Below are 21,771 nucleotides of genomic sequence, written 5' to 3'. Positions count from 1 at the left end.
ACTTATTATCATGTGCAAATAAAGCTTTGTCCACACACTTTTGACTTTGAATGTCAAGTTTCAGATTTTTCAAATCAGAGGCTCTTTTTCCACAAATAATTTATTAATATAGATATTATTACTTCATAATTATGCATGTTTGCTTATGGAGCTTAAATTGTGGTAGCTATTTATGGCAACTTAGTCCAAGGGACCCTTTTTTATGCCTAACCAAAATATATGAGATTAAGTAAGTCTGTTCTTTATCCAAGCTGAAGTACAATACATTCGTCAAACTGAAGATTAATCTAAAAGATTGACTTTTTGTAAGCATAAATACTTGGAAATTATATGAACACTGACCCAAATTACTTATTATATAAGATGCTGTGTTTGTATAAGGAGAGGATTGATCAGGAATGCCTCTGAAATCCATAAAGGAAGGGCACAGATAGATGGGCAACCAGTAACATCCACATATAGGATAATTCCTCCACCTGTGTGGTAGTTTTGGATGCAAGCCACTGAAATAAATGAAACATTATTTGTTGAATCCACCTGAGAAAATGGGAAAAACATTTGTATTTGTTTGCAAGCTGCTATCTCACTTATTCTGTGTCTTTTCAAGTTTAGAGTGAGACAGAAATGCACATCTTCTTTTCATCATTTTGATTGGAACTACATGCCATATATAATGTGTTTTGGCAGTGCTTACCTAGCCAAAGAAAACAAATTAATATTAGCCATGCTGTGGGGCATCTGAAGTATCACAGATATGTCAATTTAGCTTTGCTCTATCCTATGACTTTTCCTTAAACAGCTCTTTGAATTGTTGCAGGATGTTGTAAGGGCTACAAAGAGAGTTTTAATAGGTGTGATCAGTGATTGAAGGCTGTGGCTAGTTAGAATCAGAACACATTGCCAATGTGTAGGGGCTTGTTTTCAGCCTTCATGAAAAAAAATATAGGAACTCAGGACCTAGAAAACCTGTATTCGTACCTGATCTTTAAAAAGTCAGATCTAGACACAGTAAGAAATAATCCGAAAAGGCACATGGAATAAAGTTGACCGACTTCTGGGCAACAATTAAATTCCTTTTTGAATATATATGCAAGTGAATAAGAAAAGTAAGGTGTTTGGGATTTTGTTCCTTTGTTTCCTCATAGAAATAATACCGAAGACAATTCTTACTCTCTTCTAAAATCTGTGATGTTTTAAACGTTTTATAGGAGTCTTATACCATTTGATATATTGAAAAATTAGAAAAATAATATATCATGGATGACATAGCTTGTTCAATCTGCTCTTTAATAATGTTCCAAATATAAGTATCAGAAAGCAAGCACTGACTTTTCTGTTTGTATATATAATTGCCTATTTTGTTTATTTCCAATACATTTCCATTTTTTGTAATATCTTGGGACTTGCTGTAGGTTTTAGCTTGATTTGTAAGTTAAAGGTTCTCTTTTTTTCTTAAATATTCCCAGGTGATGTCAGATGAAAAGGGTATTATGGCTGAAATATACACCAGAGGAATTCATTTTGGCAAGCCTGGTCCATGTAGGTTAGTGAATCAACAAATAAATAAATTGTTTTCTTTTTTGTTTACTTTAAGTTGAGCAAAGACAGAAAAAAGGAAAAGATAAGAAAATGAATTTTGAATCATATTTATATAAATATGCAGATAAATGCAATGGTCAATATTTTCTGTATAAAATTTGCATGGAGACATATATTTTCAAACTTAGTGTATTAATATTTTTTTTCATTATGAAGTATTTACTTTATCAACTTACAACATTTATTCTTATTAACATTTTCATAGCAGAGGTATGATCCTTGGATCTGAAATGGCCTTAATGAATTAAGGTACACTTTATAAAACATTTTTCTAAAAACTGTAGAAATGAGAGATGAGATTTTTAGCATCTGAAAGACATACATTAGGCATTGTATGGTTATATCACTGAATGATTTCTACTTAAGAAGTAGGTCATGTTAGTAAAAGCTAATGCCCACAGCTAGTGATTTACATTAATATGAGTGACACCTGTCCCATCAATCATAGGGACCATAGTTTCACAGATGGAGAAACAACAATCAGGTGAATTACATAGCACTGCACACTTGGTTTAATTCATCTCATTGTTTTCCTACCAATCTAGAGAATGGCTTGCTCTGCTCCTGAGACTAAGTCACAAGATTGAGTTCTGCTCAAGTGAGATCATGTCCCAGCCTTTAATCTGAAAAAAAAAAAAACACTTGTTCAGAGTAATTGGAGATAAAGTAGTTTCTCCATTCTCTTTGGTATTTGGTGGAACAATGACTGTAGACTATATATTCCTATGGTATAAGTAATTGCTTTCTTTACTCATCAGTGAATTAAAAAGTATACAAATTGAAGAAACTGTAAGTTGAGTCAGAACCTTGAAGCAAATGTGTCAAAAACTTGTGACACATTCAGAACAAAATTTATAAGTTGCTTAAGATGCTGCAAGATTTTTTTTTAATTATAGGGCAATCACAAAATAAAAAAACAATACAGACAAACATAGCTGATCCACCAAAATTTTCACATATGGCAAACTTAGAACAGTGTTGGTATGACCCCATTATAGGAAAATCGCATTAAATCTGAAGTACAATTCTGGCTCCATTCATACCACCTTTGTCCCACTTCTATTCTAATGTCAGTGGTTCTTTTTATATAGATTTCTTCCTGGCTGTAATTTGAGAATATTTGGGGATACTGTACACATTCTCCATATTTTTGTGATTCTAATATCAAACAGTAAACTTGTGGCATGTTGAAATCAGTCAACAGTTCTTCCAAGATACAGCTTGTGTTTGATTGTGTGTAAATACAGTTAGTTAGCTGGGTTTATCTGATAGCCTGGCAGAAAGAGAGAAAAACAGGACAATCTGTTTTCAGTAGCTGTGCTGTTCATACACCTGATAAGATTGAGAGTACTCTCGACTGCTGATACGTTTTGAATAAGGAAAGTATAATCATTTCCATAGGCACCAGCTTATCAGAAATGGAGCAAAATGCCAACACTTTTACATTAGCAAAAGTAAATGTTTAAAACCAGTTATGACTCCCCCCTTCATTTAAATTGAATAGTAGGTTACTTTTAAGTATGCAGTTATGAAGCAGAGAACTTATTACCTATTTTAAACTGCAAATTATATTGGGAAAGAGGCCTATTTGTAACAGTAAGAGCTGTTTGGAAGTAGAATATATCTATTTAAAGTAGTTTTCAGAACATTTTAGAATGTTTCTCACTTCCATCCTGTTCAGTGCATATCCATATTGATAGGGAAGCATTAAGTTCATAATTCTAAATTTCACCATTGTGTTTTAATATATGAGATCTGAAATTCAGTTTAGATCAGTATCTGATATGAAACTGCTGAATATATTGATATCCACAACAAAATGCTGCATTTAAAGGAAAATAAAGCAGAAATATTATTTTATTTAGGTTAATTTTAGTGGCGACAATAAAATATATCCTAGGTTTTTTTAAAAAGACATACGAAAATAAAAAAAACTGAAAACAGAGGAGACAGTAAACTGAATGCATTATCATTTTTAAAAGAATTTTGACTCACTTTCCATGATAGCTTAATAAAAACATAATATTTATCATGTTTTGCTTCTGACTTAGATATCTTTTAGATACTATGATAGTTTGAGACTGTTGTAATATTGTGTTTTTAACAGTGTTAAATTTCTTCTCAATCATGCAGATAAATTTGGTGTATTCGGTTGATAAATTGGGGAGAAAACCACAATAGATTGATTTGGAATTTTTATTGATTACACTCCGTAAAATCACTGTACCCATTTATGTCAATAACTTCCTTGTTCTGTACCTCTAACTGAGACAGGGACTTTGAGAACAAAATGTTGACATGTTGATTAAGCAGCTGTACTTGTCTAAATTCAGCACGCTTTTTCAATATACACATTTTATTGGTAGGTTCATTTTTGCAATTTAAGGCATTTAAAGAAAAACATTTTGTTAGATTTATGAAATTTTAGCTAAAAATCACTAGTTTCATTTGAGTGTAAAGTAATTTGATTACTTGAGGCAAACTTCATGCTTTTGAGCTATCGCTGAAAATCTTCATTCTATGAAGATGTCAACTGTAAATATAAAAATGCATCACTGAAAATACAGCAGTTTAAGATTCAAACAGAAATAAAATTCCCTGCCTGGGGAAAATAGTGCCATGAAAAATAAAAGAGAAATCTTTCCTTCTATTAAAGCATTTGGAAATAGTGAGTTACAACAATAGGACCCGCCACACTTTTCTTTCAGCCACACTGAATAACAGAATAACAGAGTTGGAAGGGAACTTGGAGGTCTTCTAGTCCAACCCACAGCTCAAGCAGGAAACCTTATACATTTCAAACAAATGGTTATCCAGTCTCTTCTTAAAAACCTCTAGTATTGGAGGACTTCAAACTTCTGGAGGCAAGTCATTCCACTGATTAATCGTTCTAAATATCAGGGAATTTCTCCTTAGTTCTAGAGAAAAATGTAAGAAAACAATACTCTATAAATCCACATATATCAATTAATAATTATATGGTATTCCCAGTGAAGCATATAACATATAACTAAGCAACCTCACATTCTATACTACAATTGGATTGATTGATTAAATAATGCTTTAGATTTCTGGATTTTTTCCTCCAGAATTGGCTATTATATAAGATTGTGAATTCAGATCCTAGTCACATAGTTAGATTTTAAACCATAGTCAATTTGAGATACATAAGAGAAGTTTTTGAAGACCTCTCAATTTTTGGGGTCTTTTTAATGCTTTTTTTTTAAAAAAAAACTATGTTTTTCTTAATTTCACATATGGCTAGGGAAAGACTAGGATTTAGCTAAGAATGAATTCTGTCATTCCATACTCCTGCAATTCAGAAGGAATATATTGCATTAACTCCAATACAGACTACAGAATTGCACTTACATCAGTCATAAATGCCTATCTAGTTCTTACTTTGTGGATTGATTTAAACTTTTAAAGCTGTGGGGACTCTTAACAGTCAGTTGTGAAGTTCTGAACTCAGTCACTTCACAAAAATGAACTGCTGTGGAAGTAAGTGAGGTACAATCAGCTCTTCTTTAAAGCAGAAAGCTTGTTATGCAGCCATCTTCCAAACAGTATATATGTCCAAATAAATTCTTGGCTCTCTGTTTGAAAGAGTTCAATAGCAGTATACTGTAGGTTAGGGCTGAGTTATAATACCTATTTTTCAGGGCCTTGGGCCAGTTTTGAGTTTTTCTGTTTAGAACTGGGAAGTAGTGGCATTTGCAAAACCAGAAGGCTATAGCCAGCTTTTGTTTTATTAAGGCTATTGATTATAATGTACTGTATTGATTATTATTGTACATTATAATGTACAGTTATAGTGATAGAACACAGAGAGATTTCCTGCAAATAGCTTAGGTTTCTAACTACATATGTCATAATACTGGTAATACCAGAAACTAAAATCATTCTGTTTTTAAATTTCGTTTCTAATTTAGGGGATACTGCGTGACTTTTTGAATGAAAGTACTTGTAAAATTGGTTCTGGGACTATTTGCAAATTCCACAAATGAATCTAGGATCCTTGGCACTCTGATCTAGCACAGGATATGACACGGTTTTGAATTCTTAGGAAAACTACCTACATTTTTGTTCTGCAGCTGTTGTATGGTAGTGATCCTTGAGGTTCAAACTGAGAACAAACTAAAGCACTAATATAGAGCCTATTAGCCCATTATTGGTACTAATAATGCCAAGAAAGATGGATGAGTGCTGTCACTTCTCTTTTGTAATTCTTGGCTTTGCTAAAGAATTGCAGTGGGAACGATGGTGTATTGCATCCCAGGGAAAGAGGAAAAGAAAAACAAAACTCGGGGGTTGGTTGGTGACCTAGGAACAAAGGACAAGAAGTGCTACTTACGGTTTTTAATGTTATACATCTCCGCAAAAATAGTTTGTTTTTTTATAGTTATTGCTGAAATTCTTAATAGCATATCAGAGAAACCTTATGCTGCTTAAAACAGCAGTGATACTTTCTAGGTTAAATTCCATAGAATCATTCTCTTTAATGTTCAGACTGATTAGACATATAAGATTTGATTTTGGTAGCCATTATGTCAATGTGAAGCAACAAAAAAAATCCATCTATGTTCAGAAGACTTAACACAAAGAATCATATGGTATGTTTGCATTTTTAAATAACACTTTTATAATTGAAACTGAAAATAGATTCAAGTTTTATATGAAATGTAAGTATTTATAATGATACATATTTATATAAAATTTTCATTATTCTTGCTATTTTTTTCCAAACTATCATAAGAAAATTCTGTATGAAAAGATGTGATCACCAAAAACCCCCTTAGAAATAAAGTAGGAGATTGCTGGATACATATATTTGTTTACGTCTCAGAAAATATTTATAGAAAAAGAATGAGGTCTCTGATGGAGTGAAACGTCCATATTTGGGACAAAATGTATACTGAATATATATGAACAGCAACAAGGATTTTAGCCCTTAAGGAAAACGTTACTGTACTAACATCATTGCAAAAATACATGTGCACTTCAAATATATGCATGCTATTTAAAAAAAACAACAACCTAGAATTGGCTTTTGTTTTTTAGTTCAGCAGAATGACTTTTGTTGACAATTTAGGTGGGGTTAGCATAGATATACCCAGAGCAGCACAAACCATAAACCATCAGTAAGCAGCAGGTGTGAATAACATAAAACAGGATTAGCATTGAACCAAAGTGTGCAGTAAAAACAGAAGCCCTGCCTTGGCTGCAGAAGGAAAGTCAAATAGAAACAGTCCCATGCCATGCACATCCAGTTTACTAAACACTGTTCAATAAGCTAAGTAAACGATGCTGTTCAGTTGCTGCCATAAGTATTTTTTTTATACCTGCTTCTAAGTGTCCTCACCATTGAGCAGTCTGTACTTCAAGCACCCTTAGAGTCAATGGACCTCTCTGAATTTAGCATTAGGTCTTTATCCCAAAGTATAATTATATTCAGTCCCATAGAAGTTAAGTTAAATGGGGGAAACCAAGATATTGTCAGAAGCAAATATAGTCTGAAATAGAAATCATTACTATTATTATTTGGACTAATGGTGTTTACCTATATTATAAGGTTAAATTGTGCAATAGTTGAAGTTTATTTTTTTTTATTTCACACGTCTTAAGTGGCAATCTCTCTTGGTTCTCAGAATGAACATGTAAATGAGAAAAAAGCAATGATGGGAATACATTGTGATAGAGCTATTTTATGCTTGATTTGGTGTCCCCCCCCCCCATGTATATGTTACTGCTCTTAATTTCTATTTCTAAAAATGCTTTTATCATTACAGATTTCAGATATCCATACAGCTCACACACACAATTTTGTTGGCAAGGAAGTTACAAACATCATAAATTAATAAATGTTAAAATCTTAGTGGTTAATTTCACATTTTAGCATTACTAAGTTTATATGTATGGAACAAAATGTATGCTGACCGTTTTATTTTGATGTCTGTGTTTCCTGATATATAAATACACAGTTTTGACGGTATTATTTTTCCATATGACAATTCTTAGTCTTCTTGATAACCCCTGTACGAGATTTATTTCAAGACTAGAATATAAGGAAAGGTTTTGGAGAATACTCAGCTTATATATTGTGTATCAGGTTGGTAACAAAGCAAGCACTGTTTTAAAAATTGCTCTGCACCCTGCAGCTCCCATTGAGAAAAAAATAAGGGATGCTGAGTTTCAGCGCCTTTGAAATTCTGACCCCAATCGTAGCAGCTGTGCACTTTGGTGAATTATGGTATCTAGATTCAATGTAGCTAATTTAAAAGTACAGCTCTTTTCCCATCCTGTGGAAACATCTCATTTTTTGAAAATGGCACGGGGACAATAAGAATTATTTTTTTTCAAATACGATGTTCTTTTCGCTGTACCTGAACGTGATAGCACTGGTATACACAATTCTAAATATAATCTATGATCAGACAGATCTCTTCTTAGCTTTCATAATTTGTGCCTGAAAACATTGTTAAGTTAATAGAGTTAAGTCTGTATTGTTAAACTCTAAAATCTAGGAATTAAGTCCCATTGGACTCTGTGGATTTACTTAAAAAACAAAATCCTGCACCGAATTAGAGTAAACATGCTATCAGATCTTTACAATCTAGTGCATGTATTCGGGACATTTTATAGTGCCACTTAAATACATTAGTGATTTGGGAGAAGAAATATGCATAGTAAATAAATTAGCGAAATTTAGAATTTCATGAATAATGTTCTTCTACTCAGAAGCATAGCGATTTGAACAATCAATGGGTATATGTATTTTGGCTCTCTACAAAATGAAAAAAGTTTCCATTTATATGCATCTGAAACATAATCTATATAGAATGCCAATAAATAAATACAATAAATATTTTTTAAAAGATCTATCTGAATATAATACTGTATTCAAAATATTTGTGAAATATGAATTGTGATGGTGGAACAATGTATTTTTATAAGCCTAAAAGAGTTTTTAAAAAATCACATGGAGCACCTATATTATGAGATAATTCTCATATATGGACTTGCTTCTACATTCCATATATAAAAATGCAATATTCAGTTTTCCAGTTTTGGATTAAGTCCTGTGTTTTAAAAGCAATTAAGTCTTTTTAAATCTTTACTTGGATTTTAATTAATATACATAGATTAACATATGTAGAAAAAGGGATACACATAGTCCTTACAACATGTAGGAAATATGAATTTGCTAGGAAAAGCTTTGCCTTATCAGAAATGATTATTATTTATTTATTTGGCCATGTTTGAAAGGATACATTTCCTAACGTTTCAGGTGTTTTCATCTTCCCGTTTTCATTTTTGTTTAATGTATGTTACTTGTTTCTTAAAAGCAAAAACCCTCCCAAACCACTTTAAAAATTGAAAAACTGAGAAGCAAGGACATAACTTTCTAAAATTATTATTAATTTTAGAATTAATTAATATCCAAAAATATTGACCTCTAGTTGTAAGAATAAAGAATTCTTTAAAAGATGGATTTTTCAGATCAAATAAAGTTGCTCCTTTTCTCTTTCTACACATATTTCCCATCCCCTTCAAAGGATTTTTGGTGTGCCTCCATATTGTTTTACCATGCAGTGAATTGTGGACCAAGTTTTGGACATAAGTATGTAACAGTTTGCATGCTTATCTGAAGCTTATCCAAACTGCTTAACCTTTCTGGCCTCAAAATCAGACTGCAAATCCTATGAGAGCAGACTGTCTTGTGAGATTTTAAATAGACCCTTGTTTGTGTCATATCAGAAATACGCCAAGAATTTCAGTATTTTTCTTTACTAATCCTCAATCCTTCCTGATAATAATTTCTTATATATAATGCAAAGATACAGTTTGAATAAACACTTTCCCAAATGCTTTGGCCAGTTCAGATCAACTATAAAGCAATCAATTCCTATCTCTTTGGGATTATCTCCTGTTCCTACAGTAGTCCAAAAATGCTTCCTGCATCCTTTGAATGGAGAAGCTTGAAATAAACTCTATTTTGTTATATTGATAAACACGTAAAAATAACTGATCATATAGACAGGAATTAGCTTTATGTGTTTGGTAAAGATCTCAAGAGAAGTAGTGATTAAGGATGTAGGCACAGAGTTTATTTCTCAATATAAACATAATGTACATACCTTAAGGCCATTAAGGGGCCTTAAGGCCATTAAAAATCAAGTAAGGCATCAGAAATATGGACATAAATGGGATCTGAAATAAATTTTTTATGCTACCTTTTGGTTATGCCAAAAGTATACCATGAGCAAAAGCAGATAAAAAGATTTGATGACAATACTGAAAAAGCTGTATGTGCTTGTTGTATTGCGTGGTGTTACTACAGTACATATTGAATGTATTGCCTGCATTTTGAGATTTTTAAAATTGCATTGTTACAGCATTTCCTTTCTATGTATCTTGAACATGGAATCCACTATTATTGAAATCAGTGGGGATTTGGGGTTTGACTCTAACAAGCGGTGCACTTCAGGCAGAAACCCAGTACATTTTTAAGCGATCCGTTGACACCACAGAATACAGACTAGTTTGTAAGGGGAGAAATACATTGCAGGGCTGGAAACAACAGCATGCATTTTTTAGTTCAAATGCATCAGCTGTTTCCTTGCCAGTGGAGGTTTCAAGTTATCCCTTTCTTATGTGATAACTCTATTGCTAAATATGTCAGTAAAAGGCTATGGAGGGCATCTGAGAATCTTCCATGAAATTAAAAAAAAGTGGAATTTGGTAAGAAAATGCAAGTGAACAGCTGGTCGCTTATTTAACCGTAACCCGTAGGTTTGTACATAGATTTTTTTCTCTCTCTTCCCTTTCCCTTCTCCTTTCTTGCATGCCCCTTTCTGCTACACTGACGATAATGTACCTGGAAGGAAAAGGCAGTGCAAGCCAAGGCAGCCAGCGTCAGACAGGGCGGTCTGCCATCTGCCCCACCTGCTCCATTCATGTGTCCATCTGCTTACTGCAATTGCTCATTGCAAGCTTCAACAGAAGAATGTTCAGCCTGAAAAGAAGGCAGTGTGAATTATTTAGGTACCTCTAGTGTAAATAAAGGAAGGAAAATAAAAGTGTGAGGGGAGGGGGCAAGGTTGGGTGTTTTGTGGGAAGAACCTCTTGTTACGGAATGTTTTGGAATCTGTTTAATGCATGAGAGCATCTGATTCGCATCTAGATTGAGATGTACAGGTGATTATGAAGATAACACTCTAATGAATTTTATCTTGGCATACCATTAAAATGTAGCCTCTTCCTAGGTGAAAAAGATTGCAAGCGTTTGTCCAGGTAAAGCTGCTAAAATTTCACACTTAGAGAATTAATTTAACCAATACAATTTAAGAGCTATGGGGAGATCTTAGTCTACCAGGACTTTATAGGTATTAGAGCTTTTATAACTCGTGTAATGGTCCTGGCTACCCTTATTTTAAGCTAATTCGGTTGGGAAAAAGTATCAGAGATTTTTTATTTTTCTCGTGTCTTTTAAAATCTTGTTTCTACCTCCAGATATAATTTAATTCAGAGATTGCTGTAAGCTAATAGTTTTTTTAAGTGACAAAATTGCAGAACAATTGTAATAGAGTGGTTATAATATAATCAGCTCAAAAGAGTTCCTAAAATTAACCTGCAAAATTGGACAATTTATGTTCACCTTTAATTACTTATCCTTTTGTAATCAAATCATGCAAATTATCATTAAGTATATTTGACATATTGGCTTTATTTGTGAAGTTTGTAAAAATATTCTTCCAGTTTTAATTAAAAACAAAACTTGTTTAATTTAATTTTTATGACACAGAGAATGAAGATAGCTCAGATGTTGCATTTCTATAACAGGAGAAATTTCAGTTCTTTAGCAATACCCACCCAGGTCTAATTTTGTTTGGCTTTTTTTCTCAAGCCAAACATAAAAGAATACATAGTATCTTGATATCTTAGCTGCCTACCTACTTTTCTAAGATTTGCATGAAATTCAGCCACAGTCTTCAAAGGGTTTTGAGTGGATTTCTTTTTTTAAGGTTAGTTCTTGTCAAATCTATTTTCAATTCTTATGCAAAACTCTTCTAATGTTGTTTAAAGTCAATAAGATGGTAGCTATTATTAGGATAACTTCACATACTTGTAATAAATAGTTATGAGAATGATTCTAGTAGCATGCATAAAAATACTCCAATAATTTACTTGCATTATTTCAAATTAAAACACCATTCTTTCAATTATTTGCTATGCAAGTTTCATGTAATTTTTAATCCATAAAATATTTGGGATACCTGATATTGCATCCACACCACAGATTATTTACTTATTCTGTTAATATACTCAAATAACCAATTAAACTTTTTTTTAACAGAGCTGTTGTATTGGAAAATGTAACTTTTGTAGTTATTTGATTTTATTAATGCTTAGTTTTATGGCTGCAATTGGCAAACAAACAGGAAAGATCTGTTATATTGGCAAGCAGCATCCTACAAAAAAGCCTAATAATGACTTTCATGTATGTATGTAAGTATGCATATGTATATGGTGAATAATACTTAACATAGGACATGAAGAATATTTAATACTGTATGCACGTACAAGTGAATATATATATAATATATGCATCTCTATTAGATAGATGCCATGCTCTGTTATTGTGTTTTTTTCATGTTATGGGAATTAGGTGACAAAGCCTACGGGTGAAGGGCAATGCAGAATACCCAAAATAGCCTGCTATGATAGAGCAATTAAAATAAGCAATTCCCAGATTGTTTCGCTCCGAAATAACAAAGCCATACTTATTTTCATCTAGCACAGTTTTATATAGATATATTGTACTATTAGTTGCACACTGTAGACTTTCTTATACTTGAAGAGAAACGTTGAAGATTAAGCAGAAATTAAGGATTTAAAATTTACCTACACATTTTAGCTAAGAGCACAAAGTTCCTATGAATGTAAACAATGGCGCTTTATTTAGGCTTCACGTAACAACTAAGTTTAAGCTTTTGCAGTCAGTTTGAACTGCATTAAAAGCTCGCTTTTAACTCTGATGTCAGCATTAATATGGCTCTTTATTGACATTATTTATTAATTATAAGATTATGCAGCATCTGTGGGACTACTTAACAATGTTACACAGTGTTCCATTATTTCCATTATACAATTGGATCTAAATGCTGGACATTCATTTCTCCTCTTAACACTTAATGATTGGTTTGAATAAGAAAAATAAATAAATATCTCTAAATAAATATAAAGAGATACCTGATAAATCAATTTTGTTTTCAGGACACTTCAAGTTATTTTAGTTAAAAAAATCATTTACAATTAGAATAATTTTCTGTGGAAGAGATGCAAAATAATATTTTATTTATTTATATACTGTATGTATGTATGTATGTATGTATGTATGTATGTATGCATGTATGTATATATGTATGGTATTCAGCTTTGTTTGGGTATTTTCCCACGTCATTATATTTGTGCTTTTAAAGTTGTAGCAACGTTTCGGCAGAATCTCATCTGCCATCATCAGGTTCTGGGAAGAAGCCTGATGATGGCAGATGAGATTCTGCCAAACGTTGCTACAACTTTAAAAGCATAACTATAATGACGTGAAAATACCCAAACAAAGCTGAATACCATACATGTAAGTACCCGCGAAAACTTAAGAAAACACACACACACACACACACACACACACACATACACACACACATATATACATACATACATAAATTAAAATTTAATGATATTATATATTATATATTCAAACTTCCTTTTTAGAAATACATGTTCCCCATTAGCATGGAGCGTGGAGTGCTAAAATATTTCAAGTGTATGTGATTTTGATTTTGTAAGTTTGTCTGGGATAAAAAGAAGAGCAAATATAAGTAAAGTGGTCAGATGAAAGACCAGATGAATAAGAATAAAGCTTTCTTTCTTTCCTTCCTTCTATCTTACTTGTTAGCCATTCTTGAATGAAAGCTTGGAAGGAACTGAGTAGTTAATTTCTCTGGGAGACCAAATGGGTGTATTACCTCAAATGACACATTTGCTCTTGATCTCCATCAGGAGAAATGAGTCATATTAAAAATTAGTTTGGGATAGGACACATTTTTTTCTCCCTTCTGCATACTGCATCTCTAATGTTGCCAATCTCTCACTTTTTCTAATTGCCGAATTCATTTTCAGAAATTAGTGAAGAGTATAAACAGGAGGTAGTTCAGCAAACAAAGCTATTTGGACCAATCATGAGGTTGGTTTCAGCGCATTGTTGTGAGATGAATACTGAGAAAACAAGGAGATACCTGAATTCATAGTTAGTGATGTTTTTCATATTCACTAATTTAAAAACATATTAATTTGAGGGAGAAAAGCAAGATAGAGAAGAATAGTTTCCACTAGTATAGAGCAATATTAATTTCTGTTGTATCTTCCGCTTGTTTGGACTAAAGCAAAGTCTTTGCTCATTTTGCATAAAGGCTTTGTAATGACTTAAGAATCCATCATAATTTGTAGATGGATGCCTGAAAGATTAAGCAGAAAATCAGAATACTACCTCAGAAAAATGTCAATAACTGCAATTATACTGCCATCCAATGGTGGAGGTTTTCATTCATCTTAGCTGAATCCCACCTCCCCAAACCTATTTCAGGTTATTCTGATGATTTTTCTCCCCCCTATATTTTATTTTTATGGTCAAATCTATTGTAGCTTACAAATATGAAAAGAACATACCTTTTTGCTGTGAATTTACAATGAAAGTGATACAACAACAAATGGGAAAATACAATTTTTTCTTTAAAATGTTTTGCTCACAATTCTTTACTAAAATAGGGAGAACTTTAAATAGGAAAAATGTATCTCTTGTTTCCTACAGATCATGGTTTTATTCAGACAATAATGTCTTGACCACTTTTACCCATAAGTCCCTGTTCTGACCCAGGCTTTGCCCAAATGAAGGAAACACAATGAGTGTAAAATCAAACCTATTTTAATGCAGCGCTGGGGGTTTCTTGCATTCCCAGCCGAAACTCATAAGACACAATTTTCTGAGATAAGCTCACACCTTTCAGGGTTGTAGAAAGCTGCCAAGAAACAGAAGTCCAATTACTTAGAATATAAACCGACAGAAATTCCAGCAAAGACAAACCGGAGTTCGCAGGGCTTCAATGAGGAATCAGAATCTAATGAACTTCTTTGCTTCCTGCAAAGAGCACATTACCAAGGGCTGACTTTTTATCCTTGATGGGAGGGGCAATCACCTCCCAGCCTTATTCCCAAGTTGCCCCTGCTGCTTCAGCTGCTCTCACTTTTTAGCATCTCTGCGTACACGGGCACTGTGAACAGGCTCCCCGGGGTTCACTGCTTCGCTGCTGCCAGCCTCCAAAAGCTCCGAAGGCAGCACCCCATTCTCAGATGGTCCTGGCCCCATCCCTGCATCAGATGCAGGACCCTTGTCCAAGTCTTTGCCAGACTCCCTGACTGGTTCCCTTTCGTCCTCACTGTCTGATACCTCTGCCGTCTGCAATGGCTGCCAGCGAACGATAACAGTCCCTTTCATGCAAGCTACAATTAAAACCAATTGTGATGACCCAGGGCATGACACAAAAATAACAAAGTCACAAAAGTAGAATAAATTCCTTTTGTCCCAATGTCCAATTATCCTTAGCTGGATAACAAACTCTTCAAAAAACAGTCTACGAAGGGCAGAAATGCAGTCCGAACCCAAAGTAAAATAAAAAGCCAACACAAACCACCCAAGTAATTAACACGGCAGGCCATGATGATAAATAGCAGACTTTCAAAGGATAATGCAGCACCCACAGTTGGGAGGACGCCAAAACCCAGATAAGCCTCGACCAAGATAATGCACGTTTTGCTTCCAGCAAGGAGCCGTGTGCAAACGCCCCACTTATATCCTATTCTCCCAGCTGCAACTAATGAAAGGGATCAGGGCCTTCTCTCTCGTAAGCGACATTGCTCCCTTCTCCATTCTTCCCTGAGTGCCCTAGGATGAAGAGGGGGTGACCCTGGGTCTTCCTCTGAATACCCAGCCGGACTGTGCCCTTCCCCCATTTCTCCCACAGCCACGGGAGCCACACTCCCATTCCCTGTCAGCTGCTCAATCTCCTTCTCAGAATCAGACTCCAACAAGGGCATGACACCAATAGACTATTCTTTTCTAGTTGGGCAAATTCAAAGGATTCATATAAAGGGGACAATGAAGAAAGTGCTTATGCAAACAGAAGCTTTTGTCATATCTTAGTTTATTAAACCAAGATATGATTATCTGGATTCAGCTAATATTTTTCCTACACAAAGAGGGAGGAAGAGTGAGGAGTGGGTGAATTCCTCTGGGAGAAAAGTGTGTGGGTGGAATATGAGAACACTTGTGAGTCTTAATCCCTTCCTTTCTCTTGAGGGAATTTGAAGAATATGCATAGTACATATCAGCCCTGTTTAAGTGGATGAATTTGATTAATTAAAGAAAGAATGTGAGGTCAGTCCAGTAGCATGCAGATTGAAGCTTCAAAAGAGACCATCAAAGCCACACATTACTAGTAAGAAAATCACCTGAAGTTATTTTCTGTTCTTTTCAGAGAAGCTTCATTTCAGTACTCCAATATTTTAATTATATTTTGCTTAAACTCTTAATTTAAATGTTTGTCTGGTTTCCTTTAATAACAATGGTGCTGTTTGCAAAGAAAGCTATTCCTGTCATTATATTTGTCAGGAATATAAGATGGAAAACAGGGTTAGTGAAGGCACTGGGACTCTTCATTTTATGCTATTACCTGTCCATCTGTCCACTGGAATGGTCCTAGTTATCATGCTTCTAGATTTTTCTCTTTCAACTTTAAGAATTATGAAAGAAAAAATCCATTTTCCCTTGTTCCTTTGTGACAGGTAGACTGAAGATTGTGGCCATTTGGATTAAAAACATATCCATCACTACCAGCCGACAGGTTATTATTATGTCTCCTTTGAATATATGAATTTCATCTCTTCTGTATTGGAAGTCTAAGAATGCCAACTTTTTATATAAATAATTATCTTGCCAGTGATGTACTGCATACTGTTGCCATATTTTTTCACTTTCACAGCATTCTTGGCCTCATCACCCATAACATAAATCTTAAGCTTTCATATTTAATAAAAACCTTTAGACTAGCAATCTCTCTGTAATGCAGAGTGAACCAATCACACACCATCATCTGGCTATCATTTATTTGTTTTGTGGTGACAGATGTTTTAGAAGATATCCCCGTTTAAATTTGATGGCATGTTTGATACAGCCAGGCAATGGAAAGAGACCATATTTATAGTCTAATTCTGAATTTGATGGTGTATGCATCTGCTAAGTAGACTTCAAAATGAGAATTGGGACAGTGATGTCAGATACCTCATTTAGTATCTGGATTTTTCCGGATGTAAATGAAATGGAAGATGCAGAATGTCTTCAGATTACATTTATTATGTTTATTTAGAAGACAATAGGTAGAAACACTGTTTACAGTGGGTAACATTTGGGTTGATAGGAACTTGTAACATCATTAGCAATTTATTTCAATGCTGCTTCTTTAAGTGTATTTGCAAATGTATTGGAAGATTTTGCAATTTCTGGCCTTATTTGGAATGTTATAAAGTTTCATGCTATTTATCTATTCACCAATCCTTTCTTCAATTAAATGTCATTTGCTATGCCCATATTTAATACTATATACTAGCCCCTTTTTGATAATTGTGTTTTTTTTTGTTGTTTGCTTGTTTCACCTCTAAAGTTTTGAGCACAAGCAGTTATGTGTTTGACTGTTAAACTGAAATCAATGTTATTTACAGTCAATTTATGAGATCTGACAAGTATATGCCAACTTAGTTAAAGCATCAGGTGCATAAACTAGCTTTGATTTTTTTTCCTATATACAAAACTCTTGTGACTGAATCCATTTCACTATTATAAACAATTTTGATCTTCCAAGACATAAAGAAGTACAATCCTTATAGCATTAAAATAGTCACATTAAATATCACTATTATGATACGTAAGTTTACTTTTTGTTTTCTTCTGAAGCAAATGCACAATTAATACAATCAAACACTCCAACAATTTAAAAGTCAGACAACAAAGGCAAAGAAATGTTGATGTTCTGTGTAGTTGAGTGTTAAGTGGGCAGATCTGCTATTTTCCTTGAACAGTTTTTTTTATCCACAATGCTGTTCCTATTAAATATTTATTTCTTACAATATGCATATGTCAGTGCTGACTGGAGATTTCTGGGAGATAAATACCACATATCTTAAAATGATCAAGATTGAGAAACACTACTACAGGTATATATGTATGCTTATGTGTATGTATATACACAGTTGGCAAACACTTTTAAGTGTTTCTCAACCCTGAACATGGAATTTAACTCCCAGAATTCTCCAGCCATCATTGGCATATACATAGGCTATGCACACACACACACACATTTTGGATTGTATGTGGATCAACATTGCTGACAAGTTTCTGTTATATCTTCTTGTGCCATTAGTTGCTTTTGTTTGGGAATTTTTTTTAGAGAATAAATTACATTGACTACCCATTGCAAGAAAAAAATAAAACATTTCAGTTAAAAACAATGGTATTTCATTCTCAGAAGATTTTCAGCATTTACCCCTATGGGTAAATGCTGAAAATACCCTACGGGGTAAATGGGTAAAATTTGGCCATACACTTTTATGTCATTTGTACGTTAATGGCTTCAAATCTTAATTTGGTTGATTTATTTCCATAATTACTATAATTTTAAAACCAAGATTCTCCACAATGCCCTACAGTATTTACAATTTACAGACTACTCCATTTTCAGGATTTATTCACTTCTAGAATGATCCCAGACAAAGACTATTTCAGAATTCATTAAGAACTGAATCAGCAACGCATCATCTGTACTGTGCCCTTCCCTAATATAGAGTGTATCCAGTCCCCCCGCCACATGTGCTAGACAGGGGTGTCAAATTGGCAGACTGTGGGCCAGATGCATCATGCATAGGCCACGCCCACCTCAACTCCCCAAAGGGGGAAAATGTTGCAAAATGTCACTTGACAGCAATGTGATGTGGCAAGTTTGACACATGTGTCCTAGAACTTCATTATGTGTATAATTCCTACAGGAATTATTTTTCAGATGAAAGATTTGAACATGAGTCCTAACATATATTCAGAATGAAACTATAGATTTGTTAAAAGAAACACACTTATCCCAAATGCTTTTTTCTTTTAATTCCCTTAAAGTTCAAGCTGTGACATAAATTTGAATAAGAGAGATACATAGTTCAGGGGCAGAATGTGACTATTGCTCATACGTGCTGTGATTATATATGGCAGTCTTTCAGGATGCAAGCTAAACCATGGTAAAGCCATTCATTGAAAGTGCATATAACATTATTTACAGGGGTGGGATTCTACCAGTTCTGTCCACCTCTGTAGAACCGGTAGTTCTGAATAGCAGCAGACAGAGAGCATACATAGAACCGGTTCTATGTTTGCTGCTGTTTTGGCCCATCTGTCTGCCCAGGCTCTTACCTGACCTTTATTTCCTGCTTTTTCAACCGCAGCTCCTTTGCGTGGCACAGCTGCAGTTGAAAAAGCAGGAAAAAAGTGCTTTTTCAACCGCTGCACACCCGCGCAGCACTGCTCAGCTGTCCAGGCAACGAGCTGATGATGATATACATGTGTGTGGAGCAAAACATAAAATCACTGAACCGATAGTTACACCAGTCGGATCCCACCCCTGATTATTTACCACAGGTGTGTCTGTAAAATTGTACGTCACAATACAGTTCTGATGTCATATGTTCTTGGTTATCCATTCTAAGATGCAAGACATGATATTTTGTATCATCTGCAACTTTTAAAGAGTTTTTGGCAAGAGCTCCATATTCAGAATACATTGCAAGAGTAAAAGTTCTGAAGACAGGTGTGATGATTGCTAGGTCTAAATCAGCAGGCGAGCATTCAACCACTTTAGCAAATTGTTAGTCCTAGGAGGGGACATCTAGAGTATGATAAAATGCAAGCTGAAAAATGATCTGAAGGTATAGCCCTGGAGAAGCCAATGATTGAAATTATAATTCTAAATGGCTGTCATATAAAGGTACAAGATGAACAGATTCTGGAATGGCTGAAGAGAAAGAATCAAGCAGGTGCTGGTTGTTAATAGAAAAAAATTGCAAAATATTGAGTTGTTCAATAAAGAGGTGTAGACAAAGTAGGTATCTCCTCCTGTAATCCTCCACATATGTGTGTGTATATTTTAAGACTCAGTGGAGATCAGTGCACCTTTCTAGGTAAATATATCACAGATGGTTTGATTAGTTCTTTAAATCCTTGCATTTCTGTGGAAAAGGATATATCTCCGTATTCATGGGATATTCTTTGGGATGGAACATAGGAAACAAATTGTGGAAGGATAGTTATTTAGCTAGATGTATTCTATAAAGAATACATAATACATGCCTCATATTTACTACCACAAACTGGATTTGGCTGGAAAACGATGCATTGTACTCTTGATTTATCCCTCACTTCCCTTCTGCATCCCAGATCAGGCTCTACTCCTTGGTGATGCCATATCTGATTTTTTGCTCTTCAACATTTCAATTTTTTTTTGTATGTATATTCTTCATTCTCCTGTCTGCAAATCTTTGATATTCTGGACTAAGCTAATATTATTTTGTCAGATGTGATGTTTTGAGTTGCATTAAAATAACTGAGTGTGAGAGTTGGAAGGGGCATTAGAGTTCTCCAACCTCCTGCCAGATGCAGCCACAGATTCTACAGGATTTCCTGATAGATGGCCACCTAGTTTCTTTTTTAAATATTACTAGCAAAGGATAGTCTACCACCACTAGAGGCAGTCTGTGCTGATGCTGAACAGCTTTCAGAATAAGGACATTTATCTCAATGCCCCAAAGTATGCTTCTGGGTAATGTGCTTGTGAGATCCAGTCTTTTGCACTGGTTTTGTGTCTAGACTTCTGAAACAGCTCTGAAGAATGCTGCACCATTTTCTACAATGACTTCCTTTCAGATACTTGAAGACAGATGTCATGTTTTCTCCAGAGCCTTCTGTTCTCAAGGATAAGCATACCCAAAATCTCCAACCATTCTTCTTAAATTTTTCCTCTCAGGTACCTTGACATCTTGGTTTCTGTCCTCTGCTGTCCTCTGTGTCCTTCCTAAAATTCAGTATCAGAACTGGATATAATAATCTAGATATTGTCTGATCAGTGCAATATAAGAGGAATAATGAGTGATCTTAATCTTACCCCTTGCATCAATGTAATCTAGGACTGCATTTGCTGTTCTTCCTAACTTCATCTCACTGTTGGTTCATGTCCCTGAAGGTGATCTTACTTGCACATATTGCTACCCCAGTGTTGTTCCACCCCACCTTCAATTTTTCTTATCCAAAAGTTGGACTTTACATTTGTCCCTATGGAAATTCATCATTCTGGTTTCTGTTCACAGAGTCAAAATCGTTCTACATTGTGATAACTGCCTTCTAAGGTGCATGCTTATTTTTTTTGTCACCTCTAAACTTGATAATCAAATTTTGTAACCTTTGGCCAAACACTGGGGGCTGGGGAATCACTTTATATACTTCTTTCTTCTTGAAAAAGTTATAAGCAGTTAAACATCTCCCAGTTCTACATACACTACAGTTACTGAGGAACTGTAAATCCTCAGATATTTCTGACATGACATTTCCATTAAGTATAAAAGAAGCTTGAAGGGATCTTCTTAGATGACTGGCTGAGCCAGAAGGTGCACTGAACATTGCATCCTGGATTTCTGTCCTGGATTTGGATTTCTTCCCTTCATTCATTGTGGGCTCCTACAGTAGAGCTTATATGTTATTGCCTGGGGGTACATGAGGCAATTACAGTACAAATAATTCTTGTATTGATTTGGGTCCCGTAACAATTAAAACAATTTTCAAAATGCCATATAAGATAAGTTACTTTTTTTTTCTTACTCCCTTGTTGTTATATCTACAACTCATTTTTTTTTTTGTTCCTTTAATGAAAATTCAGTTTTAGGTTTTCTTTATGAAACCATAGAAAAAGAGATTTTATAGCTAGGACTGAAAGTGACTAAACTTGACAACAATTGTATTTTATGACAACC

General features: G+C 34.4%; 1 protein-coding gene across 8 annotated transcripts in view; it reads left to right on the top strand.

The window, feature by feature from the left end:
• The window catches only part of ESRRG (estrogen related receptor gamma), a 431,490-nt gene that overhangs the window by 241,446 nt on the left and 168,273 nt on the right, over positions 1 to 21,771 (top strand). For 3 of the 8 annotated variants that reach the window (XM_026695751.2, XM_087933460.1, XM_026695752.2), the window contains exon 2: positions 1,467 to 1,543. The exons of 3 other annotated variants lie outside the window; for them this stretch is intronic. In XM_026695751.2, the coding sequence (XP_026551536.2) occupies positions 1,470 to 1,543 (74 nt within the window). In that variant the 5' untranslated portion in view covers positions 1,467 to 1,469. Of the gene's footprint in view, positions 1 to 1,466; positions 1,544 to 10,521; positions 10,645 to 21,771 lie in introns of those variants that run through there. 2 more of the 8 variants (XM_087933488.1, XM_087933451.1) reach the window with 2 other exon arrangements.

The sequence above is a fragment of the Pseudonaja textilis genome, chromosome 1 (genome assembly GCF_049901715.1).
Source record: "Pseudonaja textilis isolate UNSWEBS1 chromosome 1, rPseTex1.2, whole genome shotgun sequence".
Lineage (NCBI taxonomy): Eukaryota > Metazoa > Chordata > Lepidosauria > Squamata > Elapidae > Pseudonaja > Pseudonaja textilis.
Note: the sequence above shows the minus strand (reverse complement) of the source record. Positions and strands in the feature narration are given on the sequence as shown.